Below are 22,912 nucleotides of genomic sequence, written 5' to 3'. Positions count from 1 at the left end.
CCAGAGGAAATAGGTAAACCTGTATTTTATGTGGCTAACTATATTATGCTGTTTATGCCTATGTATGTCTTTCTCAGTTGATTGTAAGCTGCTTTAAGTTAAGCCTGATTATTTCCATCTTTGTTTCCAAAATTTCTTGCACATATTGTAAGCTTAGGTTAGCATGTTTCTTGTTGAATATTTGTTCTTTGACCAAAAGAGAAAGTTTACTTTTCTACTTTATTTTTGTATATTTCAGAAAATCGAAAGAAGAATATGACCAGGAGGAAGAAAGAAAGAGTAAAAAGCAGGTGCCTACAAAACATATTAATATAATAGAAATATTTCATTGCTGTTATCCCTTAGGTTTACACCTGGGTTTTCTATTAAAGTTTAAGCTTAGGTGGAACGACACAGTTCCTCAGAGTATTTATATTTTCTTGGCAATTCTGAGCATTTATACTTAACTTTATAACTTTATTCACTTTATAATTCATCCAGCAACCTGCCTTTTAAATTCCCGATAAAGAATGAGATTGTTCACTCCAAGAAAACTGTATGTAATATCATTCAGATTTTGGGGAATTTTTAATAGAAATTCCCCTTAATTTTATGAATAAAAGAGGATTAAGAAAAACATTTTACTTCCCCACTCACCTTGATTCCTTTACTATTTTGAAACACCATCTGCAGCTAATACTGAGGGTCCCTTGTAGACTTTAACATTGCCAGCTTGAAGCAGAATGATTCAGTTTCACGTTTCCTGGCATACTCCTCTTTCATTAAGAACTGTTTCCATAAAGGGCCTAATCTTTCCTAAGGATCAATTAAACATGTATCTGGCTGAGGTGAGGGAAGATAATATTTATTTTTTCCTCCCCCCTTTTCTAGCTGCTTCTCTTTCCACATTTTCTCAAATCTCCCTGAAGGGAGAGTGAAACCTAATATAAACTAATTCTCAGTTGCTTGAAAGTCATTTTCCTTTTTTTCCTTCAATGACTGTGATACCTGCTTGTAACATTTACTATATTTGAAAAAACCTATTTTACTCCAAGGTAACCAATGAAGAGCAAAAGAGAGATGTTTTAGGATTTAGAGGGGATTTATGTATCTTTGAGTAAATCTCCTTTTAGTAAATGGAGGTGAAATTCATAGATAATATTTTTTAATGTAGGAGTATAGAACAGAAACTCGTTCAAAACTGCTCTCAGAAGACAGTAGTACTGGGAATTCCCTGGTGGTCCAGAGGTTAAGACTTCGCACTTCCACGGCAGGCGGTGCCGGTTTGATCCCTGGTTGGGGAACTAAGATCCCACAGGCCGGGCGATGTGGCCACAGACACACACACAAAAAGACAGTAGTATTGACTTTCTGATTTATATATAAACTATATCAGGCTTCTTGAATAATAATATGTTTTGGGGCGTATGGTTTTTTAGACTTCTTTTAATGGAAATTTTCAAGCACACAAAAGTAGAGCTGATAATAATTTCAGTCTTCATGTTTCCATCACTCAACATATAGAGACTTATGATTTAGGTATTCATGAATTACCTGAAAAGTTACATGTGATTGGATTTTCCTGTTTTTAAGGAAAAATGAAGTATCAGTTTACTTGGTTCTTTCCAAGATTTAAACGATCTCTTTGGTTTAAATATAGTATCCCATTTTAGAAATGGAAATACAGGCATATCTCAGAGATGTTGTGAGATCGGTTCTAGACTATTGCAATAAAGCGAAGATGGCAATGAAATAAGTCACAAAAGTATTTTGGTTTCCCAGTGCATATAAAGGTTATGTTTACACTATACTGTAGTCTATTAATTGTGCAGTAGCATTATGTCTAAAAAAACAATGTACATACCTTCATTAAAAATTATATTTATTGCTGGGACTTCCCTGGTGGTCCAGAGGTTAAGACTTTGCACTTCCACTGCAGGGGCCGCCGGTTCGATCCCTGGTCGGGGAACTAAGATCCCACATGCTGTGTGGTGCGGCCAAAGAGGAAAAAGAAAAATATTATTTTATTGCTAAAAAATGCTAACCATCATCTGAACCTTCAGCAAGCTGTAATCTTTTTGCTGGTGGAGGGCCTTGCCTCGATGTCGATGGCTGCTGACTGACCAGGGTGGTGGTTACTGAAGGTTGGGGTGGATGTGGCAGTTTCTTAAGATAAGACAACAATGAAGTTTGTCGCATTATTTGACTCTTCCTCTCATGAACAATCTCACAGTAGCATGAAGTGCTGTTTGATGGCATCTTACCCACAGTAGAACTTCTTTCAAAATTGGAGTCAATCTTCTCAAACCTGGCTGCTACTTTATCAACTAAATTTGTGTAATATTCTAAATCCTTTGGTGTCATTTCAATAATCTTCACAGCATCTTCCCCAGGAGCAGATTCCATCTCAAGAAACCACTCTCTTTGCTCATCCATAAGAAGTAACTCCTCATCCATTCAAGTTTTATCATGAGAATGCACCAATTCAGGCACATCTCCAGGCTCCACTTTTAATTCTGGTTCTCTTGCTGTTTCCTCCACATCTGCAAAACTTCCTCCACTGAAATCTTGAAGCCCTCTAAGTCATCCATGAAGGTTGGAATCAATTTCTTCTAAATTCCTGTTAATGTTCATATTTTGACCTCTTTCCATGAATCATGAATGTTCTTAATGGCATCTAGAACTGTGAATCCTTTCCAGAAGGATTTCAATTGACTTTGCCCAGATCCATTGGAGAAATCATCATCTGTGGCAGCTATAGCCTTACGAAATGTATTGCTTAAAGAATGAGACTTGAAAGTTGAAATTACTCCTTGATCCATGAGATGTAGAACGGATGTTGTGTAGCAGGCATGAAAACAACATGAATCTTGTTGTACACCTCCATCAGAGCTCTTGGGTATCCAGGTGCATTGTCAATGAGTAGTTAATATTTTGAAAGGAATCTTTTTTTTCTGAGGAGTAGATCATAACAGTGGGCTTCAAATATTCAGTAAACCATGTTGTAAACAGATGTGCTGTAATCCAGGCTTTGTTGTTCCATTGATAGAGCACAGGGAGAGTAGATTTAGCATAATTCTTAAGGGCCTTATGATGTTCAGAACAGTAAATGAGCATTGGCTTCAACTTCAAGTCACCAGCTGCATTAGCCCCTAATAAGAGAACCTGTCCTTTGAAGCTTTAAAGCCAGGCACTGACTTATCCTCTCCAGCTAGGAAAGTCCTATATGGCCTCTCCTTCCAGTAGTAGGCTGTTTCATTTGCATTGAAAATCTGTTGTTTAGTGTAACCACCTTCATTAATTTTGTTAGTGAGATCTTCTGGATAGCTTGCTGCAGCTTCTGCATAAGCACTTGCTGCCTCATCCTGTACTTTTGTGTTACAGAGACAGCTTCTTTCCTTCAGCCGCATGAACCACCCTCTGTTAGTTTCACACTCTTCTTCTTCATCTTCCTCACATCTCTCAGCCTTCATAGAACTGAAGAGAGTTAAAGGCTTGAACTGAAGAGAGTTAAAGACTTGCTCTGGATTAGGCTTTGGCTTATGGGAGTGTTGTGGCTGGTTTGATCTTTTATCCAGACCACTAAGAGTTTCTCCATATCAGCAATAAGGCTGTTTCGCTTTCTTATCATTCATGTGTTCACTGGAGTATCACTTTTAATTTCCTTCAAGAGCTTTTCCTTTGCATTCACAACTTGGCTAACTGTTTGGTACAAGAGGCCTAACCTTTGGCCTATCTCAGCTTCCTTTTTTCTTAACATCATTATTGGAGTGTAATTGCTTTACAATGGTGTGTTAGTTTCTGCTGTATAACAAAGTGAATCAGCTATACATATACATATATCCCCATATCTCCTCCCTCTTGAGTCTCCCTCCCTCCCACCCTCCCTATCCCACCCCTCTAGGTGGTCACAAAGCACCGAGCTGGTCTCCCTGGGCTATGCGGCTGCTTCCCACTAGCTGTCTACTTTACGTTTGGTAGTGTATATGTGTCCATGCCACTCTCTCACTTTGTCACAGCTTACCCTTCCCCCTCCCTGTGTCCTCAAGTCCATTCTCTAGTAGGTCTGTGTCTTTATTCCCGTCCTGCCCCTAGGTACTTCGTGGCCACTTTTTTTTTTTTTTAGATTCCATATATATGTGTTAGCCTACGGCATTTGTTTTTCTCTTTCTGACGTACTTCACTCTGTATGACAGACTCTAGGTCCATCCACCTCACTAGAAATAACTCAATTTCGATTTTTTTTATGGTTGAGTAATATTCCATTGTATATGTGCCACATCTTCCTTAGCAATTCATCTGTTGATGGACACTTAGGTTGCTTCCATGTCCTGGCTATTGTAAATAGAGCTGCAATGAACATTGTGGTACATGACTTTTTGAATTATGGTTTTCTCAGGGTATATGCCCAGTAGTGGGATTGTGGGTCATATGGTAGTTCTATTTTTAGTTTTTTAAGGAACCTCCTGTTCTCCATAGTGGCTGTATTAACATACATTCCCACCAACAGTGCAAGAGGATTTCCTTTTCTCCACACCCTCTCCACATTTATTGTTTGTACATTTTTTGATGATGGCCATTCTGACTGCTGTGAGGTGATACCTCATTGTAGTTTTGATTTGCATTTCCCTAAAGATTAATGATGTTGAGCATTCTTTCATGTGTTTGCTGGCAATCTGTATATCTTCTTTGGAGAAATGTCTATTTAGGTCTTCTGCCCATTTTTGGATTGGGTTGTTTGTTTTTCTGATATTGAGCTGTATGAGCTGCGTGTAAATTTTGGAGATTAATCCTTTGTCAGTTGCTTCATTTGCAAATATTTTCTCCCATTCTGAGGGTTGTTTTTTTGTCTTGTTTATGGTTTCCTTTGCTGTGCAAAAGCTTTGAAGTTTCATTAGGTCCATTTGTTTATTTTTGGTTTTATTTCCATTTCTCTAGGAGGTGGGTCAAAAAGAATCTTGCTGTGATTTATGTCATAGAGTGTTCTGCCTATGTTTTCCTCTAAGGGTTTTATAGTGTCTGGCCTTACATTTAGGTCTTTAATCCATTTTGAGTTTATTTTTGTGTATGGTGTTAGAGAGTGTTCTGATTTCATGCTTTTACATGTAGCTGTCCAGTTTTCCCAGCACCACTTACTGAAGAGGCTGTCTTTTCTCCATTGTATATTCTTGGCTCCTTTATCAAAAATAAGGTGACCATATGTGTGTGGGCTTATCTCTGGGTTTTCTATCCTGTTCCATTGATCCATGTTTCTGTTTTTGGGCCAGTACCATACTGTCTTGATTACTGTACCTTTGTAGTATACTCTGAAGTCAGGGAGCCTGATTCCTCCAGATCCGTTTTTCTTTCTCAAGATTACTTTGGCTATTCGGGGTCTTCTGTGTTTCCATACAAATTGTGAAATTTTTTGTTTTAGTTCTGTGAAAAACGCCATTGGTAGTTTGATAGGGATTGCATTGAATCTGTAGATTGCTTTGGGTAGTATAGTCATTTTCACAATGTTAATTCTTCCAGTCAAAGAACATGGTACATCTCTCCATCTGTTTGTATCGTCTTTAATTTCTTTCATCGGTGTCTTATAGTTTTCTGCATACAGGTCTTTTGTCTCCTTAGGTAGGTTTATTCCTACGTGTTTTATTCTTTTTGCATTGGTAAATGGGAGTGTTTCCTTAATTTCTCTTTTAGATTTTTTATTGTTAGTGTATAGGAATGCAAGAGGTTTCTGTGCATTAATTTTGTATCCTGCTACTTTACCAAATTCGTTGATTAGCTCTAGTAGTTTTCTTGTAGCGTCTTTAGGATTCTCTATGTATAGTATCATGTCATCTGCAAACAGTGACAGCTTTACTTCTTCTTTTCCAATTTAGATTCCTTTTATTTCTTTATCTTCTCTGATTGCTGTGGCTAAAAATTCCAAAGCAATGTTGAAAAATAGTGGTGAGAGTGGGCAACCTTGTCTTGTTCCTGATCTTAGAGGAAATGGTTTCAGTTTTTCACCATTGAGGACAATGTCGGCTGTGGGTTTGTCATATATGGCCTTTATTATGTTGAGGTAAGTTCCCTCTGTGCCTACTTTCTGGAGGGTTTTTTATCATAAATCGGTGTTGGATTTTGTCGAAAGCTTTTTCTGCATCTATTGGGATGATTATATGGTGTTTATTCTTCAGTTTGTTAATATGGTGTATCACATTGATTGATTTGCATATATTGAAGAATCCTTGCATTCCTGGGATAAACCCCACTTGTTCATGGTGTATGATCCTTTTAATGTGCTGTTGGATTCTGTTTGCTAGTATTCTGTTGAGGATTTTTGCATCTATGTTCATCAGTGATATTGGCCTGTAGTTTTCTTTCTTTGTGACATCTTTGTCTGGTTTTTGTATCAGGGTGATGGTGGCCTCGTAGAATGAGTTTAGGAGTGTTCCTCTCTCTGGTATATTTTGGAAGAGTTTGAGAAGGATAGGTGTTAGCTCTTTTCTACATATGTGATAGAATTTGCCTGTGAAGCCCTCTGGTCCTGGGCTTTTGTTTGTTGGAAGATTTTTAATCCCAGTCGCAATTTCAGTGCCTGTGATTGGTCTGTTTGTATTTTCTATTTCTTTGTGGTTCAGTTTCACAAGTTTGTGCATTTCTAAGAATTTGTCCATTTCTTCCAGGTTGTACATTTTATTGGCATATAGTTGCTTATAGTAATCTCTCATGATCCTTTGTATTTCTGCAGTGTCAGTTGTTACTTCTCCTTTTTCATTTCTAATTCTATTGATTTGAGTCTTCTCCCTTTTTTTCTTGATGAGTCTGGCTAATGGTTTATCAATTTTGTTTATCTTCTCAAAGAACCAGGTTTTAGTTTTATTGATCTTTGCTATTGTTTCCTTCATTTCTTTTTCATTTATTTCTGATCTGATCTTTATGATTTCTTTCCTTCTGCTAACTTTGGGGTTTTTTTTTTTGTTATTTCTCTAATTGCTTTAGGTGTAAGGTTAGGTTGTTTATTTGTGATATTTCTTTTTGCTTAAGGTAGGACTGTATTGCTGTAAATTTCTGTCTTAGAACTGCTTTTGCTGCATCCCATAGGTTTTCGGTTGTCATGTTTTCATGTCATTTGTTTCTAGGTATTTTTTGATTTCTTCAGTGATCTCTTGGTTATTAAGTAGTGTATTGTTTAGCCTCCATGTGTTTGTATTTTTTACAGATGTTTTCCTGTAATTGATATCTAGTCTCATAGCATTGTGGTCAGAAAAGATACTTGATACGATTTCAATTTTCTTAATTTTACGAAGGGTTAATTTGTGACCCAAGATATGATCTATCCTGGATAATGTTCCATGAGCACTTTAGAAGAAAGTGTATTTTGTTGTTTTGGGATGGAATATCCGATAAATATCAACTAAGTCCGTCTTGTTTAATGTATCATTTAAAGCTTGTGTTCCTTATTTATTTTCATTTTGGATGATCTGTCCATTGGTGAAAGTGGGGTGTTAAAGTCCACTACTATGATTGTGTTACTGTCGATTTCCCCTTTTATGGCTGTTAGCATTTGCCTTATGTGTTGAGGTGCTCCTATGTTGGGTGCATAAATATTTACAATTGTTATATCTTCTTGGATCAATCCCTTGATCATTATGTAGTGTCCTTCTTTGTCTCTTGTAATAGTCTTTGTTTTAAAGTCTATTTTGTCTGATATGAGAATTGCTACTTCATCTTTCTTATGACTTCCATTTGCGTGGAATATCTTTTTCCATCCCCTCACTTTCAGTCTGTACGTGTCCACAGGTCTGATGTGGGTCTCTTGTAGACAGCATATATACAGGTATTGTTTTTGTATCCATTCAGCCAGTCTATGTCTTTTGGTTGGAGCATTTAATCTATTTACATTTAAGGTAATTATCGATATGTATGTTCCTATTACCATTTTCTTAATTGTTTTGGGTTTGTTTTTGCAGGTCTTTTCCTTCTCTTTTGTTTCCTGCCCAGAGAAGTTCCTTTAGCGTTTGTTGTGAAGCTGGTTTGGTGGTGCTGAATTCTCTTAGCTTTTGCTTGTCTGTAAAGGTTTTAATTTCTCCATCGAATCTGAATGAGATCCGTGCTTGGTAGAGTAATCTTGGTTGTAGGTTTTTCCGTTTCACCCCTTTAAATATGTCCTGCCACTCCCTTCTGGATTGCAGAGTTTCTGCTGAAAGATCAGCTGTTAACCTTATGGAAATTCCCTTGTATGTTATTTGTTGTTTTTCCCTTGCTACTTTTAATACTTTTTTCTTTGTATTTAATTTTTGATAGTTTGATTAATATGTGTCTTGGTGTGTTTCTCCTTGGATTTATCCTGTATGGGACTCTCTGTGCTTCCTGGACTTGATTAACTATTTCCTTTCCCATATTAGGGAAGTTTTCAACTATAATCTCTTCAAATATTTTCTCAGTCCCTTTCTTTTTCTCTTGTTTTTCTGGGACCCCTATACTTCGAATGTTGGTACATTTAATGTTTTCCCAGAGGTCTCTGAGACTGTACTCAATTCTTTTCATTCTTTTTTCTTTATTCTGCTCTGCAGTAGTTATTTCCACTCTTTTATCATCCAGGTCACTTATCCGTTCTTCTGCCTCAGTTACTCTGCTATTGATTCCTTCTAGAGAATTTTTAATTTCATTTATTGTGTTGCTCATCATTGTTTGTTTGCTCTTTATTTCTTCTAGTTCCTTGTTAAACGTTTCTTGTATTTTTTCCATTCTATTTCCAAGATTTTGGATCATCTTTACTATCATTATTCTGAATTCTTTTTCAGGTAGACTGCCTATTTCCTCTTCATTTGTTAGGTCTGGTGAGTTTTTACCTTACTCCTTCATCTGCTGTGTGTTTCTCTGTCTTCTCATTTTGCTTAACTTACCGTGTTTGGGGTCTCCTTTTCGCAGGCTGCAGGTTCGTTGTTACCATTGTTTTTGGTGTCTACCCCCAGTGGCTAAGGTTGGTTCATTGGGTTGTGGAGGCTTCCTGGTGGAGTGGACTGGTACCTGTGTTCTGGTGGATGAGAGTGGATCTTGTCTTTCTGGTGGGCAGGACCGAGTCTGGTGGGTGTTTTGGGGTCTCTGTGACCTTATGATTTTAGGCAGCCTCTCTGCTAATGGGTGGGGTTGTGTTCCTGTCTTGCTAGTTGTTTGGCATCAGGTGTCTGGCACTGTAGCTTGCTGGTTGTTGAGTGGAGCTGGGTCTTGGCGTTGAGATGGAGATCTCTGGGAGAGCTCTCGCCGATTGATATTATGTGGAGCTGGGAGGTCTCTGGTGGGTCAATGTCCTGAACTCGGCTCTCCCACCTCAGAGGCACAGGCCTGACACCCGGCCAGAGCACCAAGACCCTGTCATCCACACGGCTCAGAATAAAAGGTAGAAAGAAAGAAAGAAAGAAAGAAAAATATAATAATAATATAAAATAAAGTTATTAAAGTAAAAAATAATTTTAAAAAAAGTAATAAAAAGAAAGAGAGAAGAGAGCAACCAAACCAAAAAACAAATCCACCAATGATAACAAGTGCTAAAAACTATACTAAAAAAACCCCCCAAAAAACGGACAGACAGAACCATAGGACAAATGGTAAAAGCAAAGCTATACAGACAGTCACACACAGAAGCATACACATACACACTCAGAATAAGAAAAAAGGGGAAAAAAAAAATTGTTGCTCCCAAAGTCCACTGCCCCAGTTTGGGATGATTCGTTGTCTATTCAGGTACTCCACAGATGCAGGGTACATCAAGTTGATTGTGGAGATTTAATCCGCTGCTCCTGAGGCTGATGGGAGAGATTTCCCTTTCTCTTCTTCTTTTTTTTTTTTTTTTTTTGCGGTAGGCGGGCCTCTCACTGCTGTGGCCTCTCCCGTTGCGGAGCACAGGCTCCGAACGCGCAGGCTCAGTGGCCATGGCTCACAGGTCCAGCCGCTCTGCGGCATGTGGGATACTCCCAGACCAGGGCACAAACCCGTGTCCACTGCATAGGCAGGCGGACTCTCAACCACTGCGCCACCAGGGAATCCCTACCTTTCTCTTCTTTGCTCGCACAGCCCAGGGGTTCAGCTTTGGATTTGGCCCTGCCTCTGTGTGTAGGTCGCCTGAGGGCGTCTGTTTTTTGCTCAGACAGGACGGGGTTAAAGGAGCAGCTGATTTGGGGGCTGTGGCTCACTCAGGCCGGTGGTTGGGGGGAGAGAGGGGCACGGAGTGCGGGGCGGGCCTGCGGTGGCAGAGGCTGGAGTGATGTTGCACCAGCCTGAGGCGCGCCGTGCGTTCTCCCGGGGAAGTTGCCCCTGGATCACGGGACCCTGGCAGTGGCGGGCTGCACAGGCTCCCCGGAAGGGGGGTGTGGATAGTGACCTGTGCTCACACACAGGCGTCTTGGTGGCGGCAGCAGCAGCCTTAGCGTCTCATGCCCGTTTCTGGTGTCGGCTCTGATAGCCGTGGCTTGCGCCCATCTCGGGAGCTCATTTAGGCGGTGCTCTGAATCCCCTCTCCTCATGTACCCGGAAACAAGGGTCTCTTGCCTCTTAGGCAGCTCCAAACTTTTTCCCAGACTCCCTCCCATCTACCTGTGGCGCACTAGCCCCTTCAGGCTGTGTTCATGCAGCCAACCCCACTCCTTTGCCCTCTGCACCCCTGTTGCTGTGCTCTCCTCCGTGGCTCCGAAGCTTCCCCTCTGCCACTCCCTATCTCCGCCAGTGAAGGGGTTTCCTAGTGTGTGGAAACTTTTCCTCCTTCACAGCTCCCTCCCAGAGGTGTAGGTCCCGTCCCTATTCTTTTGTCTCTGTGTTTTCTTTTTTCTTTTGTCCTACCCAGGTACATGGGGAATTTCTTGACTTTTGGGAAGTCTGAGGTCTTCTGCCAGTGTTCTGTAGCAGTTGTTCCACATGTAGATGTATTTCTGATGTATTGTGGGGAGGAAGGTGATCTCCATGTCTTACTCTTCTGCCATCTTGAAGGCTCTCCTATCTCAGCTTTCGACATGCCTTCCTCACTAAGCTTAATCATTTCTAGCTTTTGATTTAAAGTGAGAGACCCGTGATTCTCCTTTCACTTGAACACTTAGAGGTCACTGTAGATTTATTAATTGGCCTAATTTCAACATTCTTGTGTCTCAGGGAATAGGGAGGTCTGAGGAGAGGGAGAGAAATGAGGGGACAGGTGGTCAGTGGAGCAGTTAGAGCACACACAACTTTCATCTATCAAGTTTCACCGTCTTACATGGGTTTGGTTTGTGGTGCCCCCAAACAGTTACAATAGTAACATCAAAGATTACTGATCCCTGATCACTATAACAAATATAATAATGAAAATTTGAAATATTGCAAGAATTACCAAAATGTGACACAGAGACATGAAATGAGCAATGCTGTTGGAAAAATGACACTGATAGACTTGCTTGATGCAGAGTTGCCACAAACCTTCAATTTGTAAAAAAATGGGATGTCTGTGAAACACAATAAATTGAAGTGCAATAAAATGAGGTATACCTGTAAACCAGTTTGTGGTTGCTTCAGGCATATCATAGTAGTGGTATTATTATTATATTTTTTAGATTATTTTAAGTGAAAAAGCACCTTATTAATCAGTGATTTTATTTCTTTTAGAGTATTTCTTGGTGTCTTGGTCAAGGTCACATGAGTAGTAAGAGTGAAGCCTAGGTTTGAACTCACTTCTTTCTGAATCCAAAGTCTTAACCAAACTAGTTATTCTTAGCACTGCATGATTGGAAATGAGAATGTTTACCTACCTCAAAAGTAGAAGATAAAAAATGGTGGAAACATCTTAAAAACTTTGGAAAAATAGAATCTCTGATTTATTATCCATTCAGTAGACAATAATTTTTTAAACTAATGTGTATGAATCCCTTAAGTAGTGAATTATTCAGAATTAATCTAAAGTATTTTTTAAATTATATTGTTGATTCCTGAAGCTATCAGAGGCTAAAACAGAAGAGCCTCCGATGCATGCCAATGAAACAGCAAAAATGAATAATTCCCAAGGGAATGGTGAACATTTTGCACACCCACCCTCAGGTAAGGTTGAAATGTACTGAAATTTCTGAATAATATGCATACATAAACACTGTAAAGAGTCTGTTACTTTCTCATACATACTTCACCCTCAAAAAGTGGCCATTGGTATTTAATGTTCTTTGTGAATTTAGCTAAAGTGGTTGCTTGTAGGAGATAGCTGACAGAGAGGGCGTAGCCCCCAAATTTCTAAGTGAAGCTTGGAACCCAGAGCCGTGATCAAAATTCCTTGGGGAAGCCCCCAGGCTTTATGCCATGACTACAGCATTCAAGGTATGTTCACATAACATTTGGTACTCTCTTCCTTGACCATAATTACATGGTGTTTGAGAGTTAGAAGCTGAAGAGGGAAAGATAATATTTTCCTACTGAATTAAAACACAATTAGAAAACAACAGGTAGCCAATTTATCTAGAAGTTGTCAGAAACTATTGTTGAAACCAAAATTGATGAGAATCCTTGTGGGAAATGTTAGTGGATGATCTTGTTCACTATGCAGCGAATCATTTTCAATATATGTTTTCTGATTTCCTTTATAAGAAGACAGGTAATTCTGAAACAGAACTTGAATCATGATCATGAATTTACTTCATTTTTTTAATGGATTTCTATGGTTTTTAGGTGCATGTCCTTTTATCAATTAAAAAAACGCATAACTCTGTGAGGTAGATATTATGGTCCTTATTTTTCTTTTATTTTTTTAAAATAAGAAATTCAAGGAACTTGAATGAGGTCCAAAATCACTGAGCTCTTAAATAGTGAAACTGTGACTTACCTTGGTCTTCTGACTCCAAATCTTGTTTCTACACTTTGTAGAAGTTTTATAATTGAGATAGATAGGCTTGTTGTGTATCCAGTGTTTTAAGGATCTAAATGCTTAGTTGATAAAACAATGGGGCATATGAAACAGAAGCAGGTTTATGAAGTTATCTGGCTTTTTCCTTCCTAGCAAATCTAATAATTCCTTTTCTTTTTTCATATTCTGCAGGTTCTGAGTAGAATAACCTCATTTGAATTATGTCTGTGAAAGCACCTGCTTTAGATTTGTTTGAGTGCTTTTAAAATTTGCTGGCCCAAACTTAGCTTTTTGTTTTATATAGACCTAAGTACATATACTGTTCTAATCTTGCGTCTGACATAATTTGAATACATTTGCTTATCTGACTATTAAGTGAAACTATTATAGAAAACTTAATCTCAAGCCATTTGTAACTCAGTTATGCACATTAGCGGTAGAGAAACTGGCAGATAATTTCAAAAGTAATGATTTTAATTTTTAAAAACTATTCTATTTTTTTAGAAAAATGAGTATATATGATATTACGGGCAATCACTGCATACAAAGTGCCCATGAGAAAGGCCTAATGTGGGAGGAATCATAAAGGTGTTTGACCTCCTGCTTATCCCTTTGCTCATGTCTTTCCCTGGTTCCTGCTGGAAATGGATAGCATCTGTTCTCAGATTGACGCAGGGTTGCCAGTGATGAGATGATCTTTCTTTAAGCTAGCTGGCTTTCCGATTCTCCATTCTTAGAAATCAGAGAAGTTAAGTATTTTGGCTTCAGGTACTTTTCTCTCTAGTTAGAATATAAAAGGTGTTCATAACCAACAAAGTCAAGGAACTGTCCAGACCAAGTACATGAATTGAATATAAATGCTTATGTGCCTGGGATTCCCCCCTCCGCAGAATTTTACTGTCTCGTCCCCAGCTCTGTGGTTCCATATTTGGGGGCTAAGCCCACTACTGCTTAAAGTCACCATCATATGAATGGCATGTTTAATTTTGTCTGCATATTTTGACCAACTTGTTGAAGCTCATCTTCATTTCTGTTTAAGTTAGTTCTGAGCTAGTTCCCTGTCTAGGTTGGTTGGAGTGTTAGCGGCAGCCTCATCTCTTCCAGGGAGACTTCCCTTTCTGTCCAAGAGCCTGGAGAGCTTTTTCTTCTTCTAACTTCCCTGGCACTGCAGTCAGTCCACTCACCCTGTGCTAAAGCAGTGATCCTTGGGCAAGTTTCTTGCTCCTGCAAAGTTCTATTTCTGGTTTTACCATGCTGGATTTTTAATCATTTAGAGACATGAATATCATGTTCTCCCATGATGCTTTTAGTTCTTGGCATTATTTTTATGTCTTTGCTTGTCTCACCAGCTGTCTTTCATAGTCCATGTATTACAGTGAAAATGTTTTATCTTAAAAAAACCCCACCTTATCTTATAATAAAACATGTCTCAAAAGCAATTAGCATGTTAATCCTGTCTCTTGGCACAGTTACCAAATAACTGGAAGGTACTGAGTACTCATGTTATATCCGCTTCCAAGTTCTACTTACTGTATTTATGTAGTTTTTTACATCTTTATTGGAGTATAATTGCTTTATAATGTTGTGTTAGTTTCTGCTGTACAATAAAGTGAATCAACTATATGTATACATATATCCTCATATCCCCTCCCTGTTGAGTCTCCATCCCACCCTTCCTATCCCATCCCTCTATGTCATCACAAAGCACCAAGCTGATCTCCCTGTTCTACTTACTTTAAAATCTTCATTTTTTAAATATGTTAGTAGGTTTATAGTTATCTTCAGTATGTAGTACAAATTATTGATATTACTGGCACTTATTCCTCCAATACAAAAAATTATAGCTTATTACAGTTTTTGCCTGCAAGCAAAAGTTTGAAAGCCAATTACATTGTAAGTAAGGGATTTTAGTGCACTGTTTATTTAGCTTGTATGGCAACCTTGTATTACATTTTACTGCAGTTCTGATCTTTAGACAAGAATTATATCTTTTTGTAGCTATAGTACCAAACAGCAGGAGCTTGGTATTTATTTGTTGAAATGTCATTATTCACAAGAACTGTAGTTCAAGCTCCTTGAGGACAGGGACCACATTTATTGTTCTCACCCAGTGCCTAGCACAATGTAGGCACTGAATCAATGCATGCTGAGTGAATGAGTATGAGAAAGACCATAGTATTATTACCACTAGCTCATTTTGGTGAACCTAGTGTAATAACTTAATATTTCTTATAATATTCTAATTGGTCTCTGTCTGATTACTGCCAGAAGTTAAAGTGCATTCTGCTGATCAGTCAGTACAAACTTTGACAAGAAAGCTGGAAACGTTGCCTGAAAGTTCCTCCCTCCCACAAAAAGACCTGAAGATTCCTGGCTTTGAACATGCAAACATTGAGGGACCAATAGCAGTAAGTAAAAAATATTGCTTTTTAAGAACTATGAGCAAAATGATAAAGTACTATGAACAAACAATGTAAACAGCCATACACACTTGGCTTTTGTTGCGGTCTTGGACTCAAACTTCTAATTTAATCAGTCAGTGGGTATCTGTGCCACTTACGCAGACTTGATTTTTCCTTCTCTTATTTGACCCAGAATTTATCAACACTTGGAACAGAAGAGCTCCGGCAACGAGAACACTATCTGAAGCAGAAGAGAGATAAGTTGATGTCCATGAGAAAGGATATGAGGACTAAGCACATACAAAATTCGGAGCAGAAAGGAAAACCTGCTGGGGAGGTAGAGGTATGGCTAGCTCTAGTATGAGAAAATTTGCAAATCTACGGATGGGATTCTCAAAATCAGCATATGTGCTCTTGTAGATCTATTCATATTAACCTCCTTGTTAGTGTAGCACCTGATAATAAGTCTTTTCTAGGCAGTGAGATGGTTGTGATAGGAGGATTTTGTGAAGTAGAAATGGTAGCAGTTTTATGATTCTTTACTTGCCCTGCTCTGAGCACTGAAGGGTCAGCCGTCTGTTTTACCTGAGCCTTTTGAAATATTTTATCATAGAGCAGCATCAGTACCCTAGCCACCACCTCTAAAAGGCTTCCCCAAGAAGATTTTTACAAAGAAGAGATTTAGGGAACTCAGTCCATGTGTGGCTTTTTTAAAAAATTTACTGAATGTTCTAATATTTGTTCAAGGCAGTATGTTAGGAATTTTAGAAAATGAACCCATCTTATTCTACTGTAGCCAATTTTTTTCTTTTATTTTTTTTTAAGGAAATGACAGAGAAACCAGAAATGACAGCAGAGGAGAAGCAAACATTACTAAAGAGGAGATTGCTTGCAGAGAAACTTAAAGAAGAAGTTATTAATAAGTAATTTTAAGAACAATTTAGCAAAGCAGTTCAAAATTTCTTAAAAATAAATTATTTAATCCTTAAACAGAGCCTGTTAGTTTCAAATACTTGTGTTTGTAAATGCAAATATAACCTTATTGTTACTATTAAACATTTGAGGTAAAGGGTGGCGGGGAAGGCAGTTACTTATGCTGACCAGTTCAATACAAATTTCTGAATAATGTTCTCTCATGGAGAGAAGATATAGAAAGCTAACTGATAGTGCATTCATTCATTCATTGTTTGTGCTAAGCATTGTGTTGCATGCTAAGGATACAGTAGCCTAGTAGATCGACAGGGTCCCTGCTTTCATGGGGCCAAGTGAAGAGCCAAGTGTTTGTTAGAAGGGAAAAGGGCAGTGTTTTATCATAAACAGGGTCCTGCGGCTGTCAGTATGGCTAGCATACAGACAGAATGAGGGGAGGGGGTTAGCACACAGAACTGGAGATAGGTAGGGTGCTGATTTGCAAGGCTTGTAGGGAATGTGAGGGTTTTAAACATTTTATAGTGGCAGTTGGAAGTCACTGAAAAGTTTTAAAGCAGGGAAGGTTCATGATGAAAATGTTCATTTAAAAAAGATGTGTGGCTGCTGTGTGGAAACTACTGGGTGAGTTAGAGTAGCTGTGGGTGAACAGGTATATAGGGTGATCAGTCTAATGAAAAGAGTGGTTCTCTGGGGTGGTGGTGGACAGATTTTAGCATCCCACATCGAGGCAGGCGCAAACAGGACTTTGAAAATAGACGTGGGGATGTTAAAAATACTCTATTTTTCTTTCTAGAAGAGCTACCATTAAAACAGATAAAGGAACAACTGCCTGAGCCTGTTGACCTGAATTCTGCCATGGGTGTAGGTCTTCTGTGTGTGAAGTGATCCCAGGTAGTGTTCTGTTGTCCATTTGCTAAAAAATAACCAGAAATAGTAGGAGAGAAACCTTCCTTTCAGAAGCTTCCTGTGTTGTGTCATCCCATAAGCACCCTCTTTTCTAGTTACGGGCCACTCCTGAGTTTAACTTACAATTCCATTTTATCTCCTTAAATCTATCGTTATAAACTTTTTAAAAGGGATACCAAAATTACATTAGTTCCAACTTTCAACGTGCAGAGAAAACTCAGCATCACTTTATATTTGTCACATTTTCATCACAGATGGACAAGTTGAAAAACTAGTGGTTAAAACACAGAAATCTGTTCATCTAGCTTTTTATTAAAAATAGTTTCTATACTGCATACATGTTTACAGATATAATTTTAAGAGAACCTCAGGCATACAAATGTGGGCTCCGGCTTGCTTCACTGAGTGAAGATAAAGATAAAAATCTTGATCTGCCTGAGGGTAGACATTTAAGACAGCAGCTAACGTGTAATCTTAAGTTAGTTATTCTTTCAAGGATTATTTTTAAGTCTTGTTTTCGTATCATTGTGGGTGAGCATCTGTACCATGAAAAGTGTTTTCCTGTAATTCAGCAAAACATTCACATTTCTGCTATAAGAAAAGTTTCTCCTATGATGATTTAAATGATTTAAAAGACTTGTGGCAGTTCTTCAGAAAGGAAAATTAAAGAAACTTCATAAGATATATAAAGATAATACTTCCTACTGGAACTTAAAATTACTTAATCAGGAAGAGTCAAGAGTAAATAGGGAAACGCTTTAGGGTTGGGCTTATTAGAGTCCAAGAGGAAATTTAATAAGAGCTAAGAAGAGTGAAGGGGCTTGATAAAATTTGCTTGAAAGAAAATGTATTCATATGGTAACTTTACTGATCTTGGTTTAAATCCTGATTCACTTGCCTTTATGAGGTGGAAGGTCTTTTTCAATATATGTACCTTTAATCAAAGAGGTGGTAAAAGCCCAATGCTGTGATGCTTTGGTGCTGGGACTTTATGTGTCCAAGGCATACCTTCTATGTGCAATTGACCCTTGTTTAGAATTCTTTCATTCAGATTGGTGTATGACACAGTGGTCTATAATAAATATCTATGGATAACTTACTGGCTTTAAAAAGATATTGTAAAATGGACACATCTCAAAATGGAGTTTACTTATATTTACAAGAAACCAAACAAAAGCAACAAACATAGAATTACAGGGTCACATTTTAATTCCTGAATTTTACAGGTCAGCATTAATATCACCACATGTATACAAATGGTGTAAAACAAGTACAGTGGTATTTTTAATACAAAATAAACATCTGTTTTATGGAAAAACTATACTTCGTATCTACACAGACAGCCCATCTTCCAAACAATAGCCAAAATTAAAATTAACTACAAAATCTCCAAAACAGGGGAAACTGCTTCAGTTTAAGCTATTCCAGGAAAAATGGACCCGTAACACATTACAAGGGTGATCTGAAGGCTGTAGCTGGAATTACTATTTTTAGTTTTTTGGTTTTTTTCTTCCCAATGCATTAAATTGTAGTTTGGGGGATGTTTTTCTCACTTCAGCATCTCAGATCATAGATGAGCAAACTAACATTAAAATATTTACAGTTAACTTGCTGTTCTAAAAATAAAACCTCTTAACTGTTTGCCTCAGTTTATTATTTTATATTCATTTACGTACATGGAATGTGCTTTTATTCTTAAAAAAAAAGCAGCTTTCATATTACACCCTTGTTAGTTCTTGGAAAAGCTTCATGTGCTGCATACTCTGACACTGAAGTAACTTCTTGGATCAAAATGGCCTGTAGATATTAAATGCCACTTAATTCAGCACTATTCTTTGTATGTTAGTCTTTACAAATTACACTTTAAAACTTGCCTGCAGCTCTGGAGAGAGACAACTTTATTAACAAAGCAGAAAGTGACTTCAAAGTATCTTCCACAAAAGATTGTACTGGTAGGCAGTTGAAAACATTCTGTTCAGTCCACTCCCATTTCTAGAGAAAATCATTCTGGAATACTACCATACTGATTCTTGGCATCTGTTATCTGTAAAAGTGCTGATTTTAAAGTTATATTAACAAAACTGCCCATTTTGAATCCAGCTTGTTTGTTTTCATCAAAATACACATTGAAAGTTCCTGGTGTAGAAAACTCAACATGTGCTGTAATACAGGGTGTATTTCCCTCTACCTACCAGTAAGGCTGAATTTCTGTTATATCTTCAAAGAAATGGTCCCAACAGCTTAACTTCATTTTTTATGATAGTTGAACTTGTTTTCCATAAAAATTTCTTTTAAAAAGAGGCAACTGATTAAAAGAACAACATGGCCAGCACCATTATACAAGTAATGTTATTGGGTTTGCAACTGAAGTTTTATAACTGTTTCTAAATCAGAAACCCTCCTGGAGCAACCCTGCATTAATATTATTTTATCAACTTTGTCCTTCCCCTAAACCGTCCCAAAACCTGAGAGTTCCCTTGCTGAGAAGCTATCTCCCAGGTTCTGGTTACTAACTTTTTTTTTGACAGCCTGAAAGGCAAACCCATTAATTACTAGCAAGTGATCAAGTTCCTGGGAAGCCTGGTTTTTTTTTTTTTTACAGAGCTAAACTCTCCTAGCTGATATACTGAGTGTCTTTTGCTATTCCTTGTATATTTATAAGTTCAAGTGAGAAAGCTTTCTGATTCAGATTTTCAGCTCACTGAACAGCTGCAGCATTTTTGTACAACCACATGTTGAGGGTCCCCAGTAAATATTTTATGAGCCAAGACGAGGTCTCTTCCTGGGAGATGTTTCTTCTTCTTCATCTTCCTCTTCATCATCTGGATAATCCACTAAACCAACCAAACTTCCCTAATGAAGAATAAAAAAAAAATTAACATATGTAACAACAGAAAAAGCTAATTAGTACAAATGTAGTCACTTTTAAAGGTATTAGAAATCATTTTTCTAAACTAACCACATGTATCTGAAACAGATATATTTGAATTTGATAAAGGAACTGCTTGAAATTATGAACAGTTAGTAATAAGTACAACTGTTGGTATTCTTAGTTACCCTCAACTTTTTTATGGGATTTTTAATGATACCTCATAATTCAACTCAGCAAAATTTCACTGTGGAAAAATATCTCCAAACAGTAGGACTCACAAAGAATCATGACATTTGGAGCTAGAAGGACCTTGGAGATGAACTAGTTCATTTCTCTAACCTTACACGAGATGATAGCCAGCCAGTGACAAAAAGGTGCCTTTTAGTCTCTGTGTGTATGTATGTATGTGTGTATATATATATATATATATATATATATATATATATATATATACCTCATGTATATATTTCATCACTAAGTACACATCATTGTTTTTTCTGCTTTTTGAAGAATAATTTTAAATGGCTGATGATAATAAACACATGAAATGGTTCCTAAAAACTAATGACAAAAATTTAGGACTATCTCTCTCTACCCAGAAGAAAAGGATCAGATATTTCAGGTGTTCGGCCTTTTATAAGTAATGGACCCCTTTGCAAATCCTATTAAAGCTCTGGACACTTTACCCAGACAATTAATATGTCCTCAGGTCTGCATTAATTTGAACCAATTCCATGAAATCTGTACACATACCTTACAGGTTAAGAGAGCTACTGTAAACACTGCATCTAGTTCAAACGCTTAAGACCTCTAGGGGATAAGCAAGTACAATTGAAATGAGTCATATTTCAAACCTAAGTAGCTTCATACCTAAAGAATCCAGGCATCTAGCATTAACACTTTACCAGAATATAACTGAAACACTAATATTAATCAGCAAAGGGCTCTGAGCAGCTAGAAACAGTTATCAGAAAGTCTGTGAATCAAATAAAACTTAATAGTTAAGTGAGAATCTTTCTGCTTCTTTCTCAGCTTAACACACAAACTGTAAGCTGGATAAGCAAGAAGTAGTGTGGCTGAATTTAAAACAAAACGTAAAGCACTTGGCACAGTGCTTGGTATGTAGTTACTATTCAGTAATTGCTATTAGCTACTATTACTGTTATCATTATTTGTTATTTGGTTTCTAAGCCAAACAAGTTGGACGAAACGAAGTAGAAGACATAATTACAGCATAAAAAGGCACCAGTCTGATATTCACACAGCAAATTAAGGAAAGTTTTACTTTTAATCCTATATATCATAATGTACAAACATTTCAGTTCCAAATGGTTAACATTTAAAATAATTTTTGGCATAAGATCAATAAATATTCTATCTGACACTCGGCTACACAATTTAGTTTTCAATTTTACCTCTATTATCTATACATATATACACCATAAACAAACTCATATTATACATTTAAAAAATCATGTTTACCATACAAAGAATAAAAATACAAAATATGAAATATTGGAAGTAAAAGGAACTATAAATCCACAGGTGCACACTGTGAGGAATTTGATAGGTTCCAGACTTTTAATATATAACTATAAATGTATTGCTTTTAAACAAATAATCAGCTTTCAGTGTTAGTACACAAAGTTCTATTTCATTCTTTTAAACTCTAGTATTCCATGGTACGGATACACCGCCAAAGTTAAATTCCTGGTTGGACATTTAGATTGCTTTTCCAGGCATTATATTCTCTTCAAAAATTTTTGTTTCTGACAATATATCAACAAAGACAAAAAAGGAAAGGAGAAAACAGCAGATGAAAGCTGTTAAGACATTTTTGGAAAAAGAAATCAGAGGCAAAATAACTCAGTTTTAATGGAGAACGAAGTCAAGAAAGAAGGGTTTGCAGGGGGATATAGAAATAAGAAGCAAACTTACTTGTCTTAACTGCAGAAAAGACTACGAAGTAAGGGAACCAAAATACTGGGGAAAGCAGGGAAGATGATTAACAGTTGAGTCAGTGAAACAGACAACTGAGTCCTCAATTCTACAATTCGTTCCCCTACCACACGCCTACCCCCACGGGGAGATTCCGGCTCCTCTACCACCACGAACCATAAAGGAAAAGCAACAGAAAGGCTCTGCACTTCAGGACTTCAGGCACAGTAAAGGGCAGGGGAAAGGTGCCAGTGTGAAACAGTAAATTCTGCATGCCAAGCAGAGACACACCCACCTCCATTCTAAGCTTTCGTTCCCATCCAGGCTCTCAGAACACCAGCAGGTGAGCTTATACTCACCAGGTGTAGCAGACTAGCTATGCCTGTAAGAGCTAAGTGGCTCCACAGGGAAAAAACCCCAAACCACTAACACTCCCTAAAAAGAGCAGGGCATTTGCTCTAGTCTTTTATATGAAGTCCACATCAGTAGGCCCTTCTCATTGTTTTTAACTGCCTTATTTTAAAAATTGAGACATAATTCACATACCGTAAAGTTCACCCCCGTGCAGTGTACAGTTCAGTGGTTTTAGTATATTCCCGAAGTTGTGTGACCGCTACCACTAATTCCAGAGTGTTTTCATCAACAACCACCCCCCAACACCTCTACCCATTAGTCACTTCCCATCCCTCCCTCCTTCCCAGCTCCAGGAAATCACAAATCTACTTTGTTTCTAAAGATTTGCTTATTTTGGACCAGTTCTTATAAACGGAAGCATACAATATGTGGCCTTTTGTGTTGGGCTTATTTCACTTAGCATAATGTTTTCGGGTTCATCTATGTTGTAGCATGTGTCAGTACTTCATCGCTTTTCCTTTTTATGGCAAAATAATATTCATCGTTACGGATATATCACATTTTGTTTATCCGCTCATCAGATGATAGACATTTGGGTTGTTCCCACTTTTTGGCTATTATGAATAATGCTGCTATTAATATTCATGTACAAGTTTTAGGGTGGACATATTATTTTCAGTTCTCTTGAGTATATACCTAGGAGTG

The 22,912-nt window shown here is 37.7% G+C and overlaps 2 protein-coding genes across 4 annotated transcripts in view; one reads left to right on the top strand and one right to left on the bottom strand.

Moving 5' to 3' along the window:
• The window catches only part of CFAP36 (cilia and flagella associated protein 36), a 34,572-nt gene extending 16,430 nt beyond the window's left edge, over nt 1-18,142 (top strand). The window contains exons 6-10 of the mRNA XM_030877282.3: nt 239-290; nt 11,910-12,012; nt 15,074-15,213; nt 15,401-15,550; nt 16,033-18,142. Coding sequence (XP_030733142.1) covers nt 239-290; nt 11,910-12,012; nt 15,074-15,213; nt 15,401-15,550; nt 16,033-16,134 — 547 coding nt within the window. The 3' untranslated portion in view covers nt 16,135-18,142. The remainder of the gene's footprint in view (nt 1-238; nt 291-11,909; nt 12,013-15,073; nt 15,214-15,400; nt 15,551-16,032) is intronic.
• PPP4R3B (protein phosphatase 4 regulatory subunit 3B) overlaps nt 15,999-22,912 on the bottom strand; it is a 65,117-nt gene continuing 58,203 nt past the window's right edge. For all 3 annotated transcript variants that reach the window (XM_030877245.3, XM_030877244.2, XM_070046813.1), the window contains one exon: nt 15,999-19,896. In XM_030877245.3, the coding sequence (XP_030733105.1) occupies nt 19,801-19,896 (96 nt within the window). In that variant the 3' untranslated portion in view covers nt 15,999-19,800. The remainder of the gene's footprint in view (nt 19,897-22,912) is intronic.

Source organism: Globicephala melas, chromosome 12 (assembly GCF_963455315.2).
Source record: "Globicephala melas chromosome 12, mGloMel1.2, whole genome shotgun sequence".
In the NCBI taxonomy this organism is placed as follows: Eukaryota; Metazoa; Chordata; class Mammalia; order Artiodactyla; family Delphinidae; genus Globicephala; species Globicephala melas.
Note: the sequence above shows the minus strand (reverse complement) of the source record. Positions and strands in the feature narration are given on the sequence as shown.